Below are 21,879 nucleotides of genomic sequence, written 5' to 3'. Positions count from 1 at the left end.
AAACTACACTGTAGCAAAGGGAGGTTAACTCTTTCATTCCTGCTCAGTCAGTCTTGAACATACAGCAACTAGGACAATATGGTGCAACATATGGCCTGTTCTAACCTGCCAAGTTATATACCTAAGAAAAAAAAAAAACAAAGATAGGTGCCCTTGAAACAAGGTTTCAGTTAAACTGGTTTTGATCTGACTTTGCTGAGTGGCATGAGCTCATCTGGCCTGTGAAAGAACTTGGCTATGGAAATTTTTTTGGTGTGTGTGCTCTGAAGCACACAACACTGCAGTGAGAAAGTGCTGCAAGCCTTGACTACAACACTTCAAATACTGATTGAACTGACAAGTCATAAAACTTTATTGCTACACAAGCAAAACATTTTATTTGCTCTCAGCCCAGTTACAGGTCAGTCAGAAGCACACTCTTCTGAATCATTCCCAGTGAGAAATCTGAAATTGTTAGCATGTAAAAAAAAAAAAAAAAGATCAATTGATATACATTGAAATAAATATGAGGTACATTTTTGTCATTGCAAGTTTAGATCATTATACATCAGTCATTAGCATATATACATCAGTAGAGCCCCAGTAGAATGAAAACTCTATTGACCAATATGGAATTAACAAGTCCAACAGCTGTATATGTGACAAACTTATATGGCACTTCAATTTCTCTCCTCCTCCTGGCACTCTCATCACCTTTTGGCACTCTGTACCAGGAATATAACACCTGCAGACTCAGTGTTTTCACTATCTGTCGAGTTGCCACTAATGCTGCAACTCCTAACAGGAAGCGAGCAAGGCCTGCTGCTAGTGCATTAGCCGTCAGTGTTGGGAGAGGTACAGGCAACACCCCCTGGGGCTCAAAAGTCTGACCAAGCTGCTCATTCACCCAGTATCCCACGGAGCATCCAGCCCCTACTCCTAGAATGGTGGTCGTGTCGCCCCGTGTGGTGCTGTAATAGTCCAGCTCTGGGTATGTGTAGCTGAGGAAGAGGGGCAGTACCAACGCCACAATGGGGGAGATACAGCTGGTGAGCTGGAAGTAGTCGAAGGTTTCCCAGTAAGGATAGGTGAGGAACATGAGGACGGCTGAGATCAAAGCGCCACAGATCACATCCTGAAAGCAGAATAATAACAGTGTTTTACCAAGAACAATGAAAGCATAAGTTCAAAGTCTGCATATTTATTTTCTTGGCAAAAGTTAGATGAGAAGCTTGGTACTACTTGCATGTCTGCCCATTAAATATAAGGCTATCACCAGCAGCCAGTTTATCTATAGCTTTGCGTAGATAAACCGTAAATGGGGAAGTAGCTGGCATGGCTCTGTAAGAAGGAAGCTAAATTCACCTAGCAGCACCTGTCGTTTGCCTAATCTGTTTTTAAAAAGTGTCAAACAGGTTGCAGTTTTCAGGGGTGCAGTAACTTCCCAACGTCTTGGTTAGAACAAAGTTACTGCTCCCAACCAAGACATACTCTGGCATGTTACATCCTTTAAACCACACCTCTTTGTGTTTCCATTTCTTATTGTATGCATATGAATTAGCTCTGAGGTGCTGGTAGGTGGATTTTGTTACCTTTGTTTGTTGTTACCCTTATGTTAGCCTTTATGCTAAGCCAAGCAAAGCTAATATTTATAAGTGTTATTACTTTATTACTTATTTGTACTCATTATTATTTTTTACACTTTATTATTACTTTAAATATGTTATATGTATATATATAGCCAAACCCTGGCAAAAATGTGATAAATGTGTACTTAAACTGATTAATGAGATGTAACTGTCACTTGATATTATGGGGTCAAGATTTTCAAATGAAAAGAAGGCAACATAAATTGCCTACTGAATTTAGAGTCTTGGATCAAAGCCTCAGTTAGGCAGTTTAACCAGACACCAATATGAATAATGAATCCTGCGTTGAGCTTGAATGTTTTATGCTGTAGAATATGTGTGTGTGTGTGTGTGTGTGTGTGTTTGGGGGGGTGGGGGCGGTCTCACCAAAAGTGAGTGCATGCCGGTGTAGAGACGGCTCAGACACACCAAGGACGACAACGTCACCGCGATCAGCAGACCCACCTCGAACTGGAACTGAGTCGCAAAAACACACACTCATAATACTAACCATCACAGTGATAGACAGGTAGATACCTAACACAACGAAATGACAAATACCACTTTCTGATTAGAGTGATAAAAGATGACATCTGAAAGTGGAATGTTGTGTGACACACGCACCAAAGATTCCTCACATTCCTCAGTGCAGGCACAAAAACTTTTATAAGACCTTTTCCCTCTTACTTTGTGATCAGGGCATCCATTTGTCAGTCCTCTTAATGTTGACATGTAACTCCTCTCACTGCCACTTGTCCATTCTGCCTGGTTGACGTACTGCCTGTCATTAAGTCACTCGCTCCTTTATTCCTCTACTGTCTCAATCCTCTCTCCCCTCCCTCCTTTACCTATAGCGGCAGGTTTTGTTCCCCCCTCCATTTCAATGACAGTGAGAAGAGAGGCCTTGTGTATTCATTCACCTCCTCCACCCTCCCCTCCAGTGCCCCCCCCTGCCTTTTTTCCTGTGTCTTTTCCTGTCCTTTGCAGCTGGAAGCCTATTCACTGGTAGTTCATGAAGAGAGTTTTTTATGAATGGCCACAAAGGATGCCAGGGACAGGAGGGGGTCACTCTGTGATTGACTGTCATGACCTTTGACCTGCTCCGGGAACAGGGCGAGTTGCCCCAAGGCCTTGTGGCTATTCAGGAGCCTCTGCAACAGCTTGCTACTCATCTATAGCTATGCATGCTCCTTTCTTTCAGGGGAATCCTTGAGGAATTTCAGGCCACAGTTAAGTGCTCTACTGTACATGCGTGTCTCAGGGCTGCTGAGATGATTTCTCTGACCTTGAGAACAGCAATGTGAAAAAATATAATGGAGAGCTAGCCGGCATGATCTGACCGCAAATCAGTCTGACAGCTGCATAGACTGTAAACTACTAACTGATGGACTTAACATTCATTCAGTTCTTCATTAAAACACAGCGCTTGATTAAGACATCCTTTGATTGAACCCCTGAGTGTTTTATTGCCTTGGCAGTAGAGTGAGAGAGATAAAAAGGGGAAGAGTCAGGAGGAGGAGGAGGGAGGTAGAGACATGGACTGACAGTCATTGACTCAGTCGAGTCCATCAGAAGACCAAACAGAAGCTTGACGGGTGTGGCTGATGGTGACTGATGGTGACTGCTGGCCCCACCCCTCCCTGCCCATTGTCCAACACTTCAGTCAAGACTTACTGATGGACAGCAGGGCCACTCCCTTCATCCCACTCAGCTACCAGTGAGCAAGCTGCCATCCACAGGCTCCCAGTGCCTCAAATTTAGCCTCATTCAACTCTTTGACTTGAAAGAAGCAGCTCATTTAGAACAATTAATTTAATGCTTACTGGTTCCTTGCTAATCTTAAAGGATTCCATAAAAATCAATGGCAATTTGACACCACTGCTAATGACATACCTAGTGTCAGAATTACAGTTCAACACCCACTTAGTCTACGCTTCCTAACTCTAATTAGTTGGAAGAATATCATTAGCAGTCAGCTGTGGCACTAATATTATTATTCATAGTAATGAGCAGTGGAACCAGTGACTATTACAGTGTTAGTCATAAGATCACAGTTACCAATTGAGAAATGGCTGTACAGCAACTGTTATCGTTACCGCTAAAGATCTGATGATGCTGTATCATGGGATAGTGCTGACAATTTGTTTTCCTAATCATTCACAGCAGAGATACAGTATTTTGATTTTAAAATTAAGAGAAAAAATGACAAATCCTGTGGGCAAAGTTAATTTCTGACAGAAGAGTCTATGTCTATGTTAGCATCTCTGTGAAGCTTTACAAGGTACTGCAGTGCTTTGAGCTAAATGCTAATATCAGTATCCTAACAAGCTTACAATGAAAATGCTAAAATGCTGATGTTCAGCACGTGCAATGTTTCTTAATCTTAATTCAACATGTTAGCATGCTAACATTTTCTAACTAGCAACTAGAATTAAAGTACAGCTGATGGGATTGTCATAAGATTAGCTGGTCTTGTCATAAACCAATGTATTAAAGAACATGGAAGTTCGAAAAGATTCATGCATGAAAAGTCAACAGATCACCAAAATATTTGTAAGAAAGGAACATGAATGCTATTTCATGAAATACAATTCCAGAGTTGGTAAGACATTTCACTATATACATGTCCAAATCATGAGGACACTAGCATAAAAGTCAGAAGATCATCAGGTCAGTAGGATTAATTCTTTGGGGACCATGAATGTCAATCCATCAGCGAAGCGAAAACGTTGACCTGCTTGTAGCACTGGATGTACCACATTTCTAGACAATCCATCAAATTGTTGTCAATAAAAAAGTCAACCAAAAACCTAATAATTTGACAAAGTAAAATTTTGATTGCTCCTTGTGATGGAGCTTATGGTGGATCCATTGTGTTTGTTTCCTTGAGTAACAGTATCAGATTTCACAGGAATCAACCCAATTCAATAATTGTGGAGACATTTCACTCAAAACCCCAAACGTCAGCCTCGTAGTGGCTGTGGCAAAAAAGTCACAGGATTGCCAAAGTCCATAAGCTCGGGGCCATGACTGTCTGTACAAAATTCCATTGCAATTCATCCAGTAGTTATTGAGATATTTAAGTCTGGGCCATAGCAGTGGACATACCAAACAACGGACTTTGCCAATAGACCCACATTGCTGTTGTTACTAATAATCTAACCTCAAAGCTCACCTGTATCCTTGATGGGGCGCTTAGTAAAAAGGTGAAGGAGATGGCGGTGGCAGCCATGGCGTGGGTTGAAGGGAGACCATATTCTGCATCGACACGTGTCTCCAGCTTAACCACAGGGGGTGAACAAGGGCGAGGCAGCTTCAGAACATCCTTCATCACTTGGCCGACATACATCACCAACTAAAAGACAAGATAAGAGTACAGACCCATCATCATACCTGTTATATTCAGTTGCCAGTTTTACTCTGTTATTTTAATATCAGTGCTATCTGTCATTTCTAGGAAGGTGTACACTGAATTGATGCAAAGTCCAACATTTTTAGCAGATTTCACACTCATTATTTTGAAAGAAAAATAAATATAGTCTTGTTTTTTGGAGTGCTTAAAAAGAGCCATTCTGGTATCTTTCTGGTCCAGGTGAACCTAATTTAACATTGTAATTATGATTAAATACAAAAAAAAGATCAAGGGAAAGTACTGCAGTGTGCCAGCAACAGAAGCAGAAATTAGAGATGGAGGAGGATGATGATAAAGTAATGAGAAGAGGAAGTAAAATCCTGATTAGGGTATGCTCTAAAACTAACCACACTCTATCATAAATAAGTAATCAGCCCTCCAACTCAAAAAAAGAAAGAAAGAAAGAAAGAAAGAAAGAAAGAAAGAAAGAAAGAAAGAAAGAGAAGAAGATAAAACTGTACAAGGAACGGAGACCCACTCTGGAATAAAATGCAGATGCTGCAGTCGTACAGTAACAGGATCTATTGTAAGAAACAGATAATTGAAGAGGGCAGAGTTTGCTGACACAGTGTCTTCAGCTGGTGCACTGAGACAGAAGGTTCTTGACACAATGACACAGTCAGTGCAAGGTGTGTGTGGTGGTGCTGATGTATAGGTAGCAGTGTGTGTGTGTGTGTGTGTGTGTGCGTGTGTCCTGCCAAATGTGCTGCCTATTCTCTTTCATGAGATTCCCAGCGGCCCTCGGAGGGGCAGCCTGCTCCAGCTCCAGGTTTATTTAAAGCTCTGCCTTGTATATTTAATGAATGGCTGTCTTAGCAAGGAGCAGGGAGGCAGTGCGCAGAGAAGGAGCAGGACACTAATGTGTGTGTTTAAGGGAGAGAATGGAGAGGTTGTTATTACCATCTCTACTGACACTGTAATCAGAAAATGCTTGTTACCATGGCAAATGAGATATAAAAGTAGGTCTGCTGACCTGCTGTTAGTGCAGCAACTTGTAGAGATACAGAAGCACGCAGAGAGAGGGAAAGAAAGTGACGGATGGAATGTGATGGAAATTAAGATCCACAAAATTGACAAGAATATGTAGACAGAACATTACACTCTCTCATTCCAAAACAATGGGAATTAATAGGCTGCTTTAAGTTCTGAAAGATTTACATGGAGAGTGGAAGCATATTGGGCAAGAGTATGAAACATGGCTACCAGTCAACCACAAGAGCATTAGTGAGGTCCAATACTAACACTGGGTGATAAAGCCTGATTCATAGTTGGTGTTCTAGTTCATTCCAAATGTGTTTGATGGAGTTTAGTTTAGTCATGGCCTTACACACTGAACTGAAAGAACTATGTCTTATATAAAATTTTGTGCACAAGGGCATTGTCAAGCCTCCACCAAACTACCACCAAAAGGTTGTCTAAAATATTGTATGTATTAGTAATATTTCCCTTAAAGAAATAGTTGGACATTTTGGTAACCACAGTTCCTTTCTTGCATGCTTAGGGTTAGATGAGAAAATTAATAGCACTCTCATGTCTGTGCTGTGTGTGGAGCTGGATTAAGGATGCGTTTAGCTTGGTTTAGCATAAAGATGGAAACAGCTAGCTTGGCTTCCTTTAAAGTTCAAATATAGGCTCAACAGTACCTCCATCTCATACATTGTATCTTGTTAATCTCTACACAAACAAAAATGCAGCCATGTTAATGAAGCTGTGGTGTAACAAAGCAGTACTTTGAACTTAAAGCTAACAATGACAATGCGGACATGGAGATATTTAGAAAGAGGGACGTATAGTTTACCATCTTAGTGTTATCATGCTAACATTAGGTAATTAGCACGACACACAAAGTAGTACGTAGGATGATGGGATTGTAAACTGGTCATAAATCAAAGAACCAGGCAATTTCAAGTTTTGTCCCGATGACAGGCAGACTAGAAAAATCCATTTATGGTTTAAGCGGTATTTAAGTGATTCTTGAACCACAGCACCTATTATTTTTAACAGTAGTAACCTGTAGATAAAGTGTTGTCCTTCAGGAGGATGTTACAGCATTTAAATCCCCTTAAACTCATGAAGTGACATTTCTAACACATCATCAGGACAAAACTTTAAGTTGTCCAATATTTGTTATAGATGACCAAATCACATTCCTATCAGCCTGTACTTTAGTGTTTTGTGCTAACTGGCAAAAGTTAGCATGCTAACATGCTAAACTAAGATGGTAAACATGATAAACATCATACCTAAAAAAACCCAGCACATTAGCAGTACTATTGTGAGCCTATTAGCATGCCGATATTCTCATTTAGCTCAGTGGCTGTCCATATACTTTTGGCCACTGTAGGTTGAGAGGCAATTAGCAAAATAGTGGAGAGAACAAGATGAAATCTTCAAACAATAATGTCTTGTTTGTTTTGATCTCTCCTTGTCCTCTGGTCATGCCTGAATGTGAAATTTATTATCCAATATTTGCATCTACCCACACTGTATACACACATGCCCAGACAGAATAATTTGTACCATGAAGTGGACAATAAACAGAGGATTGACAATGGTAAACCCATTTAGCACATCTGATCCCATTCATACACCATGACTGTGTGTTCATACAACAAGTTATACAATGTACACATCACCCACTGCGTGCCCCCCTCTGCCCTCACACAAAGAATCTGCCTACCAGCTTGAATGATATGATACTCCCCTCCACCCCCCTACACATACCATCAACACAAACATCATATTCAACTGCCTCCAGTAGAGCCATCACTCCAGTGTTTCATTGGAGTCTTTGTACGAATCATCAAAGGACTGACCCAGGGACAGTCTGGAAGAGTTAAATACAGGTCAAGACTCACACACACACACACACACACACACACACACACACACACAGAGAGAGATAGTAGCACTGGAGAGTGTGTGTTTTCTCATGAATAAGTGTATTGATTGAGGCCAGCACAGCTTTGGACCTTGATCTGTCAACATGTGGATCAGAGTGAGTGAATGGTGTGAGACTGTGTGTTTGTGTGTGTAGGGAAGAGGGGCTATTCCACAGGTCAGTGTTTGAAGGGAAAAAAAACAGAGATGTTTGTTTTGTTCTACACTAACATGGTTAGTTTTTTTTCTGATGCAGACCAACTGCATGCCTGAAATAGCAAAGTGCTACCCACTCTCTTAAACCAAGAAGTATTATCTGCAGATATGTAAGAGTTCCACCATAATATGACTGTGGAGCCAATATGCCAAACCCCCGCAGCACAGTTACTGCAATTTATGGAGATAGCCTTAATAAAGCAGCAGAATCTGTTGTTCTTCTGGGTCCACTTCTAAAGTTGAGCTCAGTCATGGATGACCACCTCATTAACCTAAAATTCTCTGGCATACTTTTATAAATTTGCATTTTGTCCAGAATGTTGCTGTTTTGTACAATAAAACAATTAGGTCGTGTTTTGTTCTGCTTATTTTGAATCAGTTAAAGAATAACAAGACTAAAGCTGTGTCTCAACTGAACACTACAAACTCATTCTAAGCAGGGTTTGAGTACAGTTTGACAGCCAATTTAGTACTATATGTTGATTTCTTGGTACACTACATAGCTTAGAATATAGTATATACTAAATACAGTTACTATATAGTAGCCTAAAGTCATGCCAGTGGATACCAAATTTTATGGCAAACCATCCAATAGAATAGAGACATTTCACTCAAAAACTAGACATATCAATCTGCTGGTGGTGCCACAGGTAAAGTCAGGGGACCATTCATCCTCTGAGGACCACTGATGTCTGTACAGTTTTGACCTCAGTTTCAGAATCGTTACACTCCTTGGTAATAATTAGATAGTTTTGCTCTGGTTATTTTCACTTGTAAAGTTTTAGCAGAAAAATGTAATTATTCCAGTTATACTGCCAGCAAAACTGCACTGACCACGTTGTCTTATAATGATGACAGGACAGCGTTACACTCAATGATTACAGGTCTTTTAATTCCTACACAGACATTTTCTGATGTCTAGCCTTCATCACTGATGGTTGACCAGAACTGACAGAGGCTGTATAGCTGAAAAAGTTTTGTCTTCTGAGAATAAAGCGACTTTTTGTCATTGAATGTGACCATCCTCTGTCATCATTACTGCATACAAATTGGGATAACACACCGCCGTTCGTGAATGTGGTAGAAACTCTACATGTCTCTTTCTAAACATACTTTATGTCTTAGTGTATGCCCTTTGTGTCATTATTTAAAAGCACAACTTGAGATTTTTGATATTCTAAACAACACAGTAGGTGTATGATTTGCATAATACAACACTATAGTAATGCCATACAACTCTGCTATGTAATTCATGACCATATGGTTAATGACAGTCATTGTTTTCTAAGTCAACCAAAGTCGCTCTGCAAGGTAGGACAACAGAGAGTAGTGAAGGACACAAGTGTACATGCGTGTGTAATGTGTGTGTGTGTGTGTGTGTGTGTGTGTGTGTTATTCATGGGTCTGTAATGTGCTCACACATGCAAGTCTTAATTCGCATCGGTGCACTTCAGTTGTTGGTGTGAGGAGTTGCCAGTTTTTGTGTGTGTGTGTGTGTGTGTGAGAGAGAGAGAGAGAGACAGACAGAGTAGAGGGGAGACAGTGCGAGCCCTCTGTGAACCTTAGATAACTCCACCAGCACAATGGCAGAGTGCTGTTAGAAGTTAGAAGTGTGGGGTGATGTGCCCGGAGGGCTGACAGACCAAATGGTCGGTCCAGAGAGAGAAAGCTCAGAGCGCTGATGAGGCCAATAAAACACTCTGCTGGTAGACTGGGGGGAGGAGAACACAGGGTAAAGCTGGTAATGTCTAACTAGAGGGAGGGCAATGAGTGTGTTTAGTGGGCGAGGTGGGGAACGCTAGCATGTGTGTGTGTTGGCGTTTATGTGTGTTTGAGAGGAGTTCACACAGGGGCCTGGTGCAGCCAGGATGCCAGAAGAATGGGATCTCTTCCCCTGAGGGGCCAAACAAGGGGTTCAGACACAGGGCACCCACCAAGTGCTTGGGGCAGGGACACAAAGGCCACAAAAACACACTGCCCATCACACACTCTGCAGGAGTGAGGCTGTATGGCTGTCTGTGTCTGTCTGTGTCTCTACAAGTGTCAGATACACTCCTTCTGGGATCACATCTGACATGTTTTCAGGGTCTCTTGTTGTAATGTGCTGGATTCTGTCAGAATAAACATCTGAAGGGGAGATCTTAGCACTTGTTTTCCACTGATGTTTCCTCATGTGTGGCCTTGAACCATGTCCTGGTCAAACTGGCCCCAGTGGCCTGCAAGCCTGGGGATATATACGGGCATGGTGGTGTCAGAGACAGGCCACTGGAGGGGGAGAGGGATGAAAGGAGGTTGAAAGGTGAAGAGAGGGCATCGGAACAGCAGAGAGAAGAAAGGTGGCATTGTGAGGGAGACAGACACAAGACTGAAGACTCGAGTTTCTTTGCATGATAAGGTGGTCTGACAGACATGTACACACAGACATTCTCTCTCTGGCTTACGGTCCACATGTTGACGAGGCGTCGGCACAGGAACGGGTCCAGGTTCCAGTGTATGCAAGGCAGACAGGTGATGTAGAAGATCTCATGACCCAGGCCTGACGAGAATAGGAAGAGGAAGTGCAGCAGCCAGTTCCTCACCTCATACTGAGGCCCGCTGCAGCCCTGCAGAGAACAAACGCCTCTTCATAAACAAAACATGATGGAAATAGATGCCTAAAGTTAGCTGTCTGAATGAAATCAGATTTAGATTAGAGATTAGATCTCAACCTCGCAGTCACACCCTTAGTTAGCTTCACTTTTTTCAGCTTCTTTACATTACATTTCATTATTTGTAGCAGCCAGCAAGTCAAAATCTATAGACATTCCTCACTCAACTGATTCAGGAAGAACACTATTACCAAACACAAGCTAGTGCTACAATGGTCATTCATCTTGCATATCATAAAGATCCTTCTTTTCAGGGAGCACTGTTTAAGGAATACTCCAGCAATCTAAAACTGCACTCCAATAAAGTTATCAACTCACAGGAGACAGAGAGAGACAGATTTAATCTCAAATTTAATTTTGCGATTAAACCCTCTGCTGCTTTCATTTTAAATCTAAAGCAGCAGAGGCCGAGATATCCTGACTTTTAGTCTCTAATATGGGTCAAGCTCCAGTAAAGCAAACAAACAAACAAACAAACAAACAAAAAAAACATTTCTCATAATGCAGCTGGTTAGCATCTTTCATTGAAACCCCTGTTCTTCCTAAATGCCCACTTCTCTCAAACCCCACACTTGAAAAATGATGTCAGTTTCTACTCAGACTTAGACTTGCCATTTATTCTTAACATATAGGAACATTTTGCAACAATAAAAGCCCCATCAATATTTCTTTTTGTACATTACTAAATGTAAATCAATGTCAATGCTCAACATATAGGTTCTCCATTGCCATTATCATGGAATCATGAATTCTGAATCAGTTACTTAACAGCATTTCTTTTTACTCTAACAGTCTAAATAAATTGTTTGCCTGTGAAAAGGGAGATAGAGGAATGTAAACATCCTACAAAGCTGGTCTCTGTGCAGATGAGGATCTGGTGGCTGGCTGACAGAGACACCCAGACAAACGAGAAAAGCCAGTCACGGTTTGGATTACATAAATAAAACTCTAAACGTTTGTTTTACTAAGTTATTTTATTTAATAACCCTGTTGTGTTTGAGGCAAACTCCAATAGCAAAACACTGTCCATTTATTTCTTTATAATTAACCTGGAATGTGGTGGGATTCACTCCAGTGGACAGTCTGGGTTTAAGGTCCATCTTACAAATTGAGAAGACCAAGTTTTCGCAGTAAACGACTTACACCAACAGCAAATCCATTCTCCTTGTATTTATAGTTTGAATTGTTGTCCTGGTGGTCCCATCCTCCCTGCTGCTGTGCACGTGGTTTGTCGGCGTGGACCGGGGTTCCCGTCGGAGCGCGCGTCCTCCTCCCTTTGCTGTGATGAGCGGCTTCGACTAGGAAGAGTCCGCATCGTCTCTGGAACCGGGCCACGAGCTCCGGGCCATGAAGGTAAGCCAATAGCTCCAGCATGTCAGATGAGACAGGCAGAAGCGCGGGAGCGAGGCCGATGAGGTATTTTCTGAGCGGGAGAGGAAATAATGGAAGGTGATATTTGCCCAGACAGGGCGCATCCCGGTGGGCAGGGTGCAGATCTGCGTACAGGTGCGGCAGCTGTGCGCCACAGGTGAATGTAGGGGGCGGGGCTACGAGGGGGCAGATCACGTAGTCTTGAGTAGCAGAATTTTGTCCGACCTTTATCCTAGTATGGTTCAGGCGTTATCACAAACAAAGCCATATATAGTAAGCGGAATGAAGATTTATTGCATATGCATGCCAGCAGGTGATTTATAAGCCTTGAAAATAGAAAGAGAGTGAAAAAAGTCTGGTATGGGAGTCAATTAAGCTGTTCAACATAAGAATGGTAACAGCGTGTGTGTGTGTGTGTGTGTGTGTGTATATGTGTGTGTCAATTTTGAAAAATATTTTGGGCACTACAACAGAGATCTTCATTCGCACTGATAATTTTCATCTTCACAGCCCTCTGATCCTGTGCCCAGGCCCAGCTGATGTGCTAAAACACACGGATGTAATGAGTCTGTATGTGTTAGAAAGAGGAACAGATTAAAACCCTCCACCTTTTTTTTTTTTTTTTTCCATTCAATAGCTTGTTATGTTGGCCACAGGTAAAGAGAAGGGTCAACTGCACAGTTAAAATATGTGTGTTCGCCTTTATAATCATCACGGTGAGGAAGCTTTCAAATTAGATATGTGGGCTTTAAGCTCTAAGAAGTACAGTGTGTTGTGGAGTTAAGTAGCTGTCATCTCTCAGGTCCCAGCAACATTCAGCAGGCTAACTGTTTACTGTGGCTAATAAAAATCTTCCTATATAAAAGTATATGTGATCCAAAAGAATGACAACTCTCCCTATATGCACCCTGTGTGTAAAAGAATGTAATGTAATGTAGACAGATATCAGCACATGTTACATCAGCAAAAACCCTTATCTCCAGCAGGTGAAATGATAATAACAGCACCTATATCACAATGTGTATAGCAAACAATGTCCTCAGCCAGTATCAATGTGTAACCTCTGACCACTTATTGAATAGTGTCCGTGAACCTTTAGAAACCACCTCAGCCATAAACCGTTTTTGGCACAGACCCAGGCAGAAATGACTCACAGTTACCTGGGATCTGTTATTATTTAAAAAAAAAAAAATCAATCAGTATATATAATGTGTTAATTCTTGATAGTTTGATCTAAAGACAGGAGTACTGATTTAAGTTGTTAACTTCATGTGAATAGGAGATCAGTCTGAACTACAGTCAGCGCTGATCAGCTTCAGAACAAAATCCTGATTTCACATCTTATGACTTAAAACTATGAGTTAGATGAATATGCCATAGGCTATCAACTGATCAAATTAAGTTCAGCCCTTATGCGTGAGATCACTTGAATCATATCATGCTTTCAAAGCGTGCGACAGCAGTTTACACTGTACACAAGAGTTTTTGTGCACTGAAGTGACCAGTTTAACCCCAACCATGTAGTGCAATAAACTATCAGTATTTTATATGGATTTATACCTTGACTGTCAAGGGTACAGTAATGACTCAACGTTATTATCTCTTTCTCATTCATTGAATCAGTCCTGTGAGCTCTGCAAGCATCTTCATTATTGTGAGAATATCACTCCACATATGAGTTAATCTGTTTAACTGCTGTAGCACCTGTCAGTATAACTGACTGTCTTTTAGTGAGTTTTACAATGAGGCCATTTTAAGATGGAGTTCCTCAGTGCTCTTTCTTCTCTTTTGTATATATGTTATGAAATATGTTTGCTGAAATGACTCTGCATGAGACTGCACCTATAAATGACCTGGCTGTAACAGCAGAACCTGGGTCTACTTCTTTAACCCAACCATACTTCATCTTTTCTTTATTAGGTAAAAGGTATGACGAGTCAACTGTCACTGCTGCTGCACTGTCTGTTCCTCAAAATGTTGGACAGTGTATTGTTTTGCTGGTACACTGTGTGAGTTTAGACGCTCTCTGTTACAGGAAACAGTGAATCGACGCCCCCAGTTGACCAAATTAGCGCATCCTATTGTCTGGCATGATCTACGTAATTGCGAACGAGCATGGCTGTCATAGCTGCTTCCTGCACACACACACACACACACACACACACACACACAGAAAGAGAACTGAAGAAAACAACAACAACAACACACTAACGGGACTTTAAGGCGACACACCGCCGTCTCTCTCTCAGTCTCTCTCTCTCTCTCTCTGTCTCCCTCTCTCTCTGTCTCTGTTTTGTGGGATGCTCTGGATGGATGAGCCCTCGCGTCGGAGTCACCACCATTACATCATCTATTCCCACTCAGCCTAAGACGAAATGAGAGCTTTTTAATATTTAAACGGGATCCCGATCATTTAGACCGAGCAGCAGACGTCCCGCTCTTCGTAACGGACACCGTGGGGATTATGAAGAGCACATCAACAATATCTGCGGGAATGATGGCGTTTCAATGAAACGGGTGGAGAGGAGGGGGAGAGGAGGAGAGACGTGCACCGTCATCAGCATCTGTCCGCCAGCTCCCTTTGTGTTCACCGGAGAATGTGAATGGCGAAAGATGACATGGCAGAGGTAGATTTGGCATCAAACGGAGCGGAACCCCCTGGTGAGGCCTCCTCGGCGTTTCCCTACGAGGAGTACGAATGCAAAATCTGCTACAATTATTTCGACCTTGACCGCCGGGCTCCTAAGATCCTGGAGTGCCTGCACACGTTTTGCGAGGAGTGCCTGAACACGCTTCACCTCCGGGAGGAGCGGCCATGGCGCATCAGCTGCCCCGTCTGTCGCCACCGGACCCCGGTGCCGGATTATCGGATACAAAACCTGCCCAACAACACCAAGGTGACGGAGGATTTTCCGCTCTACATCGACTCGGACCCCCTGCCTCAGGACGCGTTGCCGCCATATCCTCCCCCGCTGCACCCAGCCCTTGTCGCCCTCCGCCGAGAGGAGGCGTCGGGGACGTCCAGCACCAGCCAGGCGACCCCGTCCACCACCGTATCCACGGCCACGACCCTCTCCCAGGACTCGGTGCGTTACGACAGCTGTCAGAGTTGCAAGAGAGTAGCTCTGACCACCGGCTGCGTCTGCGTGATCTTCTCCTTTCTGTCCATGCTGGTGCTGCTGTTCATGGGCCTGATCTTTGTGCACAGTCACAGCATTCCTCCCTCGCCGGCGGGACCCATTTGCTTGTCGGTTGCCAGCATCCTGGCTATGTTCTCGGTGGTCGTCACATGGCTCATCTGCTGGCTCAAATACAGACCGGACCATGAGACAGGCCGCTCATCCGCCACCAGTAACTCCCGGAGAAACGCCTGACAGGCTGCTGGCTCTGACCAGTGGTGGAGATGTTGTGCTGTGGGTGTGTGATTATGTACATAATATTGACAACTGATACTCCTGCTCCCTTTACTTTTCTAGGAAGAAATCTCGTCCATTATGGCCTTTTATCAGTATAGCAAACACCCAAAGGCCTTCGTGTTGTTTGGAGCAATAGGCCGACATGATCCTTGATAATCTTTCCCGTAAGTTATGCACTTGAATTTGCAGTAGGCTCCAGTTGACTGGGCGTCTCGACGAGTGAACTCAAGACTTCGACCCCCCTGGCGTTGGTCTGAGATTTGGCTGGTTTGATGACTGAATGTGAAGTGCTCATTTCCAGGGTTTGACACCCTCCCCACCCTATCCTGTTAAATAATATGCATATCCCACTATGCCACTCACTGTATGATAACTGTCCACGATGATTCACTCTTATATCTCAACAAAGCACTATGGTATTGTACAGATATTTGGAAATGTTCACCTCTAAGTTTTCAAGTTTATAGTTTTTATGGAGGCTTGTATGTTTATGTGAGAAGCCTCTGAAATGTCATTCTGTTACAAAGAATCCACAATCCAAACTGTAAATAGTCCACAGAGCGGTGATGAGTCAAAACCTTCCTAATCCTTGTGCTTTAACTTATCTTACAGGATGGCACTGTCTCCATTGTGGCATTGAAAACTGCACCTCTTCCAGGCAAAGGGATACAAAAGGATAGCTTGTGATTTTGAACTTGTGTTTAGCTACTTTTGTGCATGTTAGGCTACTGAAAGGACAAGGCTTCTTGTTTTCTATTTTGTTTTTTAATGGAAGGGACAATGTGTCTCCTGACTCCTGTGCCTCACCTCGTTGCTGAATGAAGCAAAACTTCACTGTAATCATCAAAAATCATGCACGGGCCTCCCACCACTGACAGCACCCAGCTGGGGTGTCGGCAGGGATTTCCTCATCCTGTCATATTATTTACAAATCGGTAGTGGAAAACAGGGTTTCCAACACGGAGCACCTTTTTATACTTGTAAAAAAAAAAAAAAAAAATAGGGGGGTTTTTGCACCTGGCTTTGAAGAGAGGTAAAAGAGAAGCATGTCTGTAAGTGTTTAAACAGATATAATCAAGGCATAAGTCCAGTTTCAAATACTTCTAAGTTCTAAGAACACTCACATGCTTCCTTCAAAGCCACATATGAGAATTAAATGATAAATCTTTACAGGTCAGACATGGTGAGCAGCTTGACTCTAGCTCCTCATAGATTTTCAGGAGTCGTAATTACCTCTGAAAACTTAAAGAGCCCCATGAGCTGTGGCAGAGATTAGGAAGTGGTACCTTATAGAGTCAAGTCATTCAGAAACATTATAATAAAATTAATATAATTCACTTTATAGGGTTTTTTTCTCAGAAAGGTGGGTCAAAAGAAAAAAAAAACTCTTCAGTGGCATTAGCTACAGACAAAACAATGCAATCAAAAAAGCTCAAACTCAAAGGCCGATAGTGGGTAGACTTCTTATGAATATTACTGTGAACCATTGGTAAATTCTGTGTATGTAATTCTTGCAACGATCTATACAATTATTTATTTATAAATCTTGAATGTGGCAAAAAGCGATACCTTATTTGTGGTGCAGTGTAAGACCCTCATATTGACAAATGTGCTGTGGTCTGTGGAGCACATGAATTGCACTCCTGTGCGATGGCTCACAGACACTCCTGGCAGCATTTAGTATAGAATTTGGAGATGATTTGGACACCAAAGTGGTTTAAGACAAGCACTTGCCCTTGCACACTCATGGTATCCCTACCTCACTGCACAGGGACAAAGCAAAAAAAAAAAACAAAACAAAAAAACACAAACAAAAACAGTTCAACATGATTCTTAACCCCCCACCTCAGTCTGATTCCCATGCTTGCTTCAATCATCCTGCTTAACCTTTTCCCAACTTCTTGATGATGCACTTTCCCCCCCTTATTTGACACAAGTAATGGGGTATACCTTTGACAAATGTAAGCATATTGTATTTATTTCAGAGGACCTAGAAAATGTTGTTGGTTTTTATGAGAATCTGTGGTTGTTGTTAAAGTACCAAATGTATTTGCACAGAGAACTGTTCTTTATGTGCTGTTTTACATACATAAACACATTTCAGTAATAAAGAAAACATGAATACCCATTGCGGTCATCATTTCTTTTGGTACAATGAAGCGCTAGCATTACAGCTGGTGGGAAAGCCTGTTACCAAGGCTGTATTTTATCATGCTTGGTCTTACATAATGACTGGTAATAAATTGAATACGGTCCAACATAACACATTTAGCATCCTGCTGTGCATCAAATATGCCCTCTACTGGAAGACAAAGGATGCTACATGCTATAAAAAGAGAAGGGAAATCCCACCCCTCTGTGTCAGGCTGGTTGCATTTCTCATGTAGGTCTAGTTATGTAAACTTCTGGTGGCTAAAGCTTGATTAAAAGTAAATACATTTTTCAATATGGGCTGGATGCTGATGTGCTGTTAATATTACAGGCTGAGATTTGTCACATGTGTTTACGTGGTCTTACAAAGCTCCCTTTTAGTTTATATAAATTAAGCCATTCAGTAACAAGATTTCTCCCTGTTAAACAAACACAACAGATAAAAACCACTGTTGACCATTCACCATCTAATCACTGGTTACTATTTAGGACTTACATACTTCACATCATGTATTAACCAAACTTCCATGCCCCATTAATTCATGCTGTCACGCAGTCTATTTCCTCAAATATTATACCTCCCACCTCTCTTTCATATTCTCAGCACCATGTAAATAAGTCTCTGATTGGTCAGGTCAGTGTAGCAGCACAACACTAAAACCTATTGTATCGATGCCTCGCTGTATTTTCCAATTAGCCACAGTTCCACTGATTACTGGGAAATAATTTGAGGCAAATGTGTGTTCACAAATTAGCCCTGACAACAAACTAAATTAGGCGACATGTTTTTGTAAGACTGCTAAACCAATGAATTTCAATGCCTCTCATTAGACATTTAAGTCTGTGTATAACCAGCTCTTTTTTTTTTTTACTACATTACGTGACATTGTCAGTCGGCAGCAGATTTGACATTAACAGGAAAAACACGTAGCTTAGCATTTAGTTGTTTTTTCATTCTCTTGTATTCCTACGTCATAGCTACTCGACAAAACATTCCGTCGATATACCGCTCATTCTGTTTCGAGTAAACTATTGAAATTATTACATTTTGAAACATTCAACAACTTTAAATAACCTACACAAACGCTAGCGCCGCTAGACAGTGAATATTACACCTAACAGTATAAATACATTTTAGCATTTAAAAATATAAATGATATTAACAAAGTATATAAACTAAACCTTGAGGAATGTTAGGTTTTCAGCACTGACAGAAATTATAAAGCACAATAACGTCACCACACAATCAGTTTTCTATTAAATAATATTAGTATTAGTAGAGTATATTATTTTAAAAAATACAATTAAGTAAGTTCACTCTGAACCCCCTTCTCTATCTCTTTTTTTCTTTTTATGACGTTTTCCTTATAGTTTCTATATCCAGTGGTGGAAGAAGTATTGAGATGTTTTATCTGAGCTAGAATAACAATAACAGCACAAACGTACTCCAATACAAGTACATTAAAATGTCTCTTAAGGAAAAATATTGAAATAAGTAAATAGGAAAAAAGTTACTAGCTGGCATGTCTACAAATGCAATAGAGTAAAATGTACAATATTTCCTTCTGAAATGTAGTAGACATACACCCCACATCCACCATCATCTGATCTATCATCTATCTTTGCATTAGGTTAATTATTATCCTTCTAATAGGAGGCACTGGAGACTAATTGATTTGACAGATATGTGTTTGTGAATGGCCTCTACGCAGAGCATGTGATGCAACTAATTTATTTCTCATCAAGCGAGATTTCTGACTTTGAATTTCATCCCCCGGTAATGGATTGGACACGGAGATTCAGTGTCGCTTTTAAAGAGAGGGCCGAGGTATGCATCATGCTTCTCTCTGTTTTCCATTTGCCCCCCCCGTAATATCCAATTTCAGTAAGATCACTGACACTCCCAAATCGTCACGTTCGTCTGTGTAAAAACTGATGTTATTTTTTCCCTTTTAGGAATAAGTCAGAAAGGCAAATAAATAACATTTATAACTCGTATACGAGTCACATCCTTAAACATGAGGATATAACCTAGAGGTGGATGAGGATATAACCTATAGGTTACAATTTTGTGTGATTTAGGGCTCAAATAATTATCTCTTAAGGTATAGAAAGAGCTTATCTGGTTTATTACAAATGTAAAATCAGTCAAAAACAAACTCACATTTCCCCCCTCTTTGAAGCCATGTTATGGCAACTTGCAGGATTCATTCATCTCTGGGCATGATAATAATCTTCTGCCACAAGATAATGACATCCTCCTTAGCAGGTGAAAGACCCCCCGTTTACCCTGCTTATTTTAAACCCAGCGTCCACCCATTGTCCGCGCGCGCTTCTGACAACAAAGTCAACATTTGAAGTGCGTTTTTTTCCATAAGCCACCAGAAGAGACGAATGTTAATTGAAACCTATTTAGCCTGTGGGTTATCTCCTCCCCACGTAAATTAAGGTGAATGACAGTGACTCCGGTGGGTCCCCCCCGTCGGGTCACCGTTATTGCTCCGTAGCCCATAGGTGAGCGGGCTGAGACATGAAAGGGCTGATCAGGTGCTGGGGGGGGAGCCGCTTTTCAGCTTTAGTTTTTGTATGAGTCAAACGAAGGTGCTCTCCCTGCAGGCGCTGAGCAAACTCGGAGGCAGAAATCATATTTATAACAGCACCTCCATCCACGGAATATTTAAGCCTGGTCTCATATTTGATGATAAACCTACATATTTACCAGCTTGCTTTAGCTGGAGTCTGGATATTTTACCTTGGCCCGCTGCTGCTCTGCCATGTGGCCAGAATCAAGAATGAAATTAAATTAATGAGAGCTAAATTTGTATCAGGAGGTTTTTGCAGTAAAGCAGTCTATAAATTTAATTCAACAATCTTTTCAAAATGTTCCTCCTCTGGTGCACCGGTCCAAGGATCGACTTTGATACTCAAATGGTGAGGACGGAATTGCCTTTCTTCGGGTGATGGACAGCTTTTGTCTGATTTCAAAGCCCAGGAGCGGAACTTTTGCTTCAGTGATTGATTGAGGACTAAGAGACGCTGTGACCCTCGATACGCAACGCCCAGAAAGAGAGATGGCTAGCTGAACTTTAAAAGAAACAACTCTTTGCGCTCCTATTCTCTTCATAGGGCGGTGACAATATTGATTATTAGACATTTGGAGATGAAAATACACCCTCTTCTCTATAGTGGCGCAGAGCTAGACTGGCTTTACGGCCGCCCTGGCGTCGTATCCTGCTGTGGCGCACGTCCCCCTTCAGACTGTTCTCGGCTGGCTGGTGCTCAGTCTGAAAACCACAATAAATTCCTTGAGGTGCACACACTTTAGCACCATTTGTGACATATATGAGGCCATGGGGTGGAAACAAATTAGGGGTCGTGCGCGATAGCATGCACTGAACAGTTTGGAGATGATATTACACACAGGTTGATGACAAAACTGGCAATAGCCTAAATGAATCCCAGTGATGAATATATCTTTTGCTTTATCAGTCAGATTCACCCAGTTTAGTTTCTGTCTTATGCAAATATAGGCTCAGAGCCTGTACCATATGGCTGACTAAAGTCAAAACCTAGATTTTTTAAATATCCAGATTAAAATGATTTTATGGATAGCTGAAGCAAGCAAAAAATCAGTACACTCTATAGCCGAAACAAAGTAATGTCTGGAACACTGGGCTGTGTGCATATATATAGGGCAATGACTTATATTTTGTAACTGTTCTAATATGCCACAGTTATTTAATAAAATTGCAATAAACCGGCTAACTTTGTCAGCCATCGATTTGGTTGAGAAAAAACCTGGCAGGAAGTTTTGGAGTCAAATCACAGATCCGTAGATGGAGTCACTTGACGGTGAAATAAAATATAAAGCAACAAAATAGTCCCTGCGCAATGCAAAAACAGCCCAACAATGTTTAGTTTTCGTTGGGACTGAGGTTCTTACTTTTTCAGTTTTTCTTAGCCTGTATTATTTCGGTGCTGCTCCTGTGTTGGACACGAACTGTTTCTAATATGTTGCTCACCTCATTATATGAAGAGGCAATTTTACCTGTTGCAGTGGATAGCATTACACTGCCAATTTTCCATACCAACAGTCTATGTATTAAACCACTTGCCATACTCTGTGCATTAATTCTATCTTGTATTTCTCTGAATTAGAATGGGGGGAAAGATGACTA

The 21,879-nt window shown here is 41.6% G+C and overlaps 2 protein-coding genes across 2 annotated transcripts; one reads left to right on the top strand and one right to left on the bottom strand.

Moving 5' to 3' along the window:
* Positions 1-334: 334 nt before the first annotated feature.
* sgpp2 (sphingosine-1-phosphate phosphatase 2) lies at positions 335-12,292 on the bottom strand. Its single transcript, XM_018684091.2, has 5 exons — positions 11,907-12,292; positions 10,557-10,718; positions 4,783-4,962; positions 1,995-2,084; positions 335-1,114 (listed from the first exon to the last, which is right to left on the bottom strand). Exons 1-5 carry the CDS (start codon positions 12,135-12,137, stop codon positions 569-571), a joined length of 1,209 nt encoding a protein of 402 aa, XP_018539607.1. The 5' UTR covers positions 12,138-12,292; the 3' UTR covers positions 335-568.
* A 499-nt stretch (positions 12,293-12,791) lies between these two features.
* LOC108888206 (E3 ubiquitin-protein ligase rnf152-B) lies at positions 12,792-17,678 on the top strand. Its single transcript, XM_018684093.2, has one exon. The coding sequence runs from the start codon at positions 14,738-14,740 to the stop codon at positions 15,506-15,508; it is 771 nt and encodes a 256-aa protein (XP_018539609.1). The 5' UTR covers positions 12,792-14,737; the 3' UTR covers positions 15,509-17,678.
* Positions 17,679-21,879: the final 4,201 nt, after the last annotated feature.

Source organism: Lates calcarifer, linkage group LG21 (assembly GCF_001640805.2).
Source record: "Lates calcarifer isolate ASB-BC8 linkage group LG21, TLL_Latcal_v3, whole genome shotgun sequence".
Taxonomy (NCBI): Eukaryota; Metazoa; Chordata; class Actinopteri; family Centropomidae; genus Lates; species Lates calcarifer.
The sequence above is the reverse complement of the archived record's forward strand: the minus strand, read 5'-3'. Positions and strand labels throughout refer to the sequence as shown.

Bases quoted from the DNA above. Each gene is read 5' to 3' on its own strand.
- LOC108888206 (XM_018684093.2), top strand. From the start codon at position 14,738: ATGGCGAAAGATGACATGGCAGAGGTAGATTTGGCATCAAACGGAGCG.
- sgpp2 (XM_018684091.2), bottom strand. From the start codon at position 12,137: ATGCTGGAGCTATTGGCTTACCTTCATGGCCCGGAGCTCGTGGCCCGG. The intron at 10,719-11,906 runs GTAAGTCGTTTA...TGTTCTCTGCAG, and splicing joins AGAATGGATTTGCTGTTGGT to GGCTGCAGCGGGCCTCAGTA. The intron at 2,085-4,782 runs GTGAGCTTTGAG...TTTGCGACTCAG, and splicing joins GCGCCCCATCAAGGATACAG to TTCCAGTTCGAGGTGGGTCT.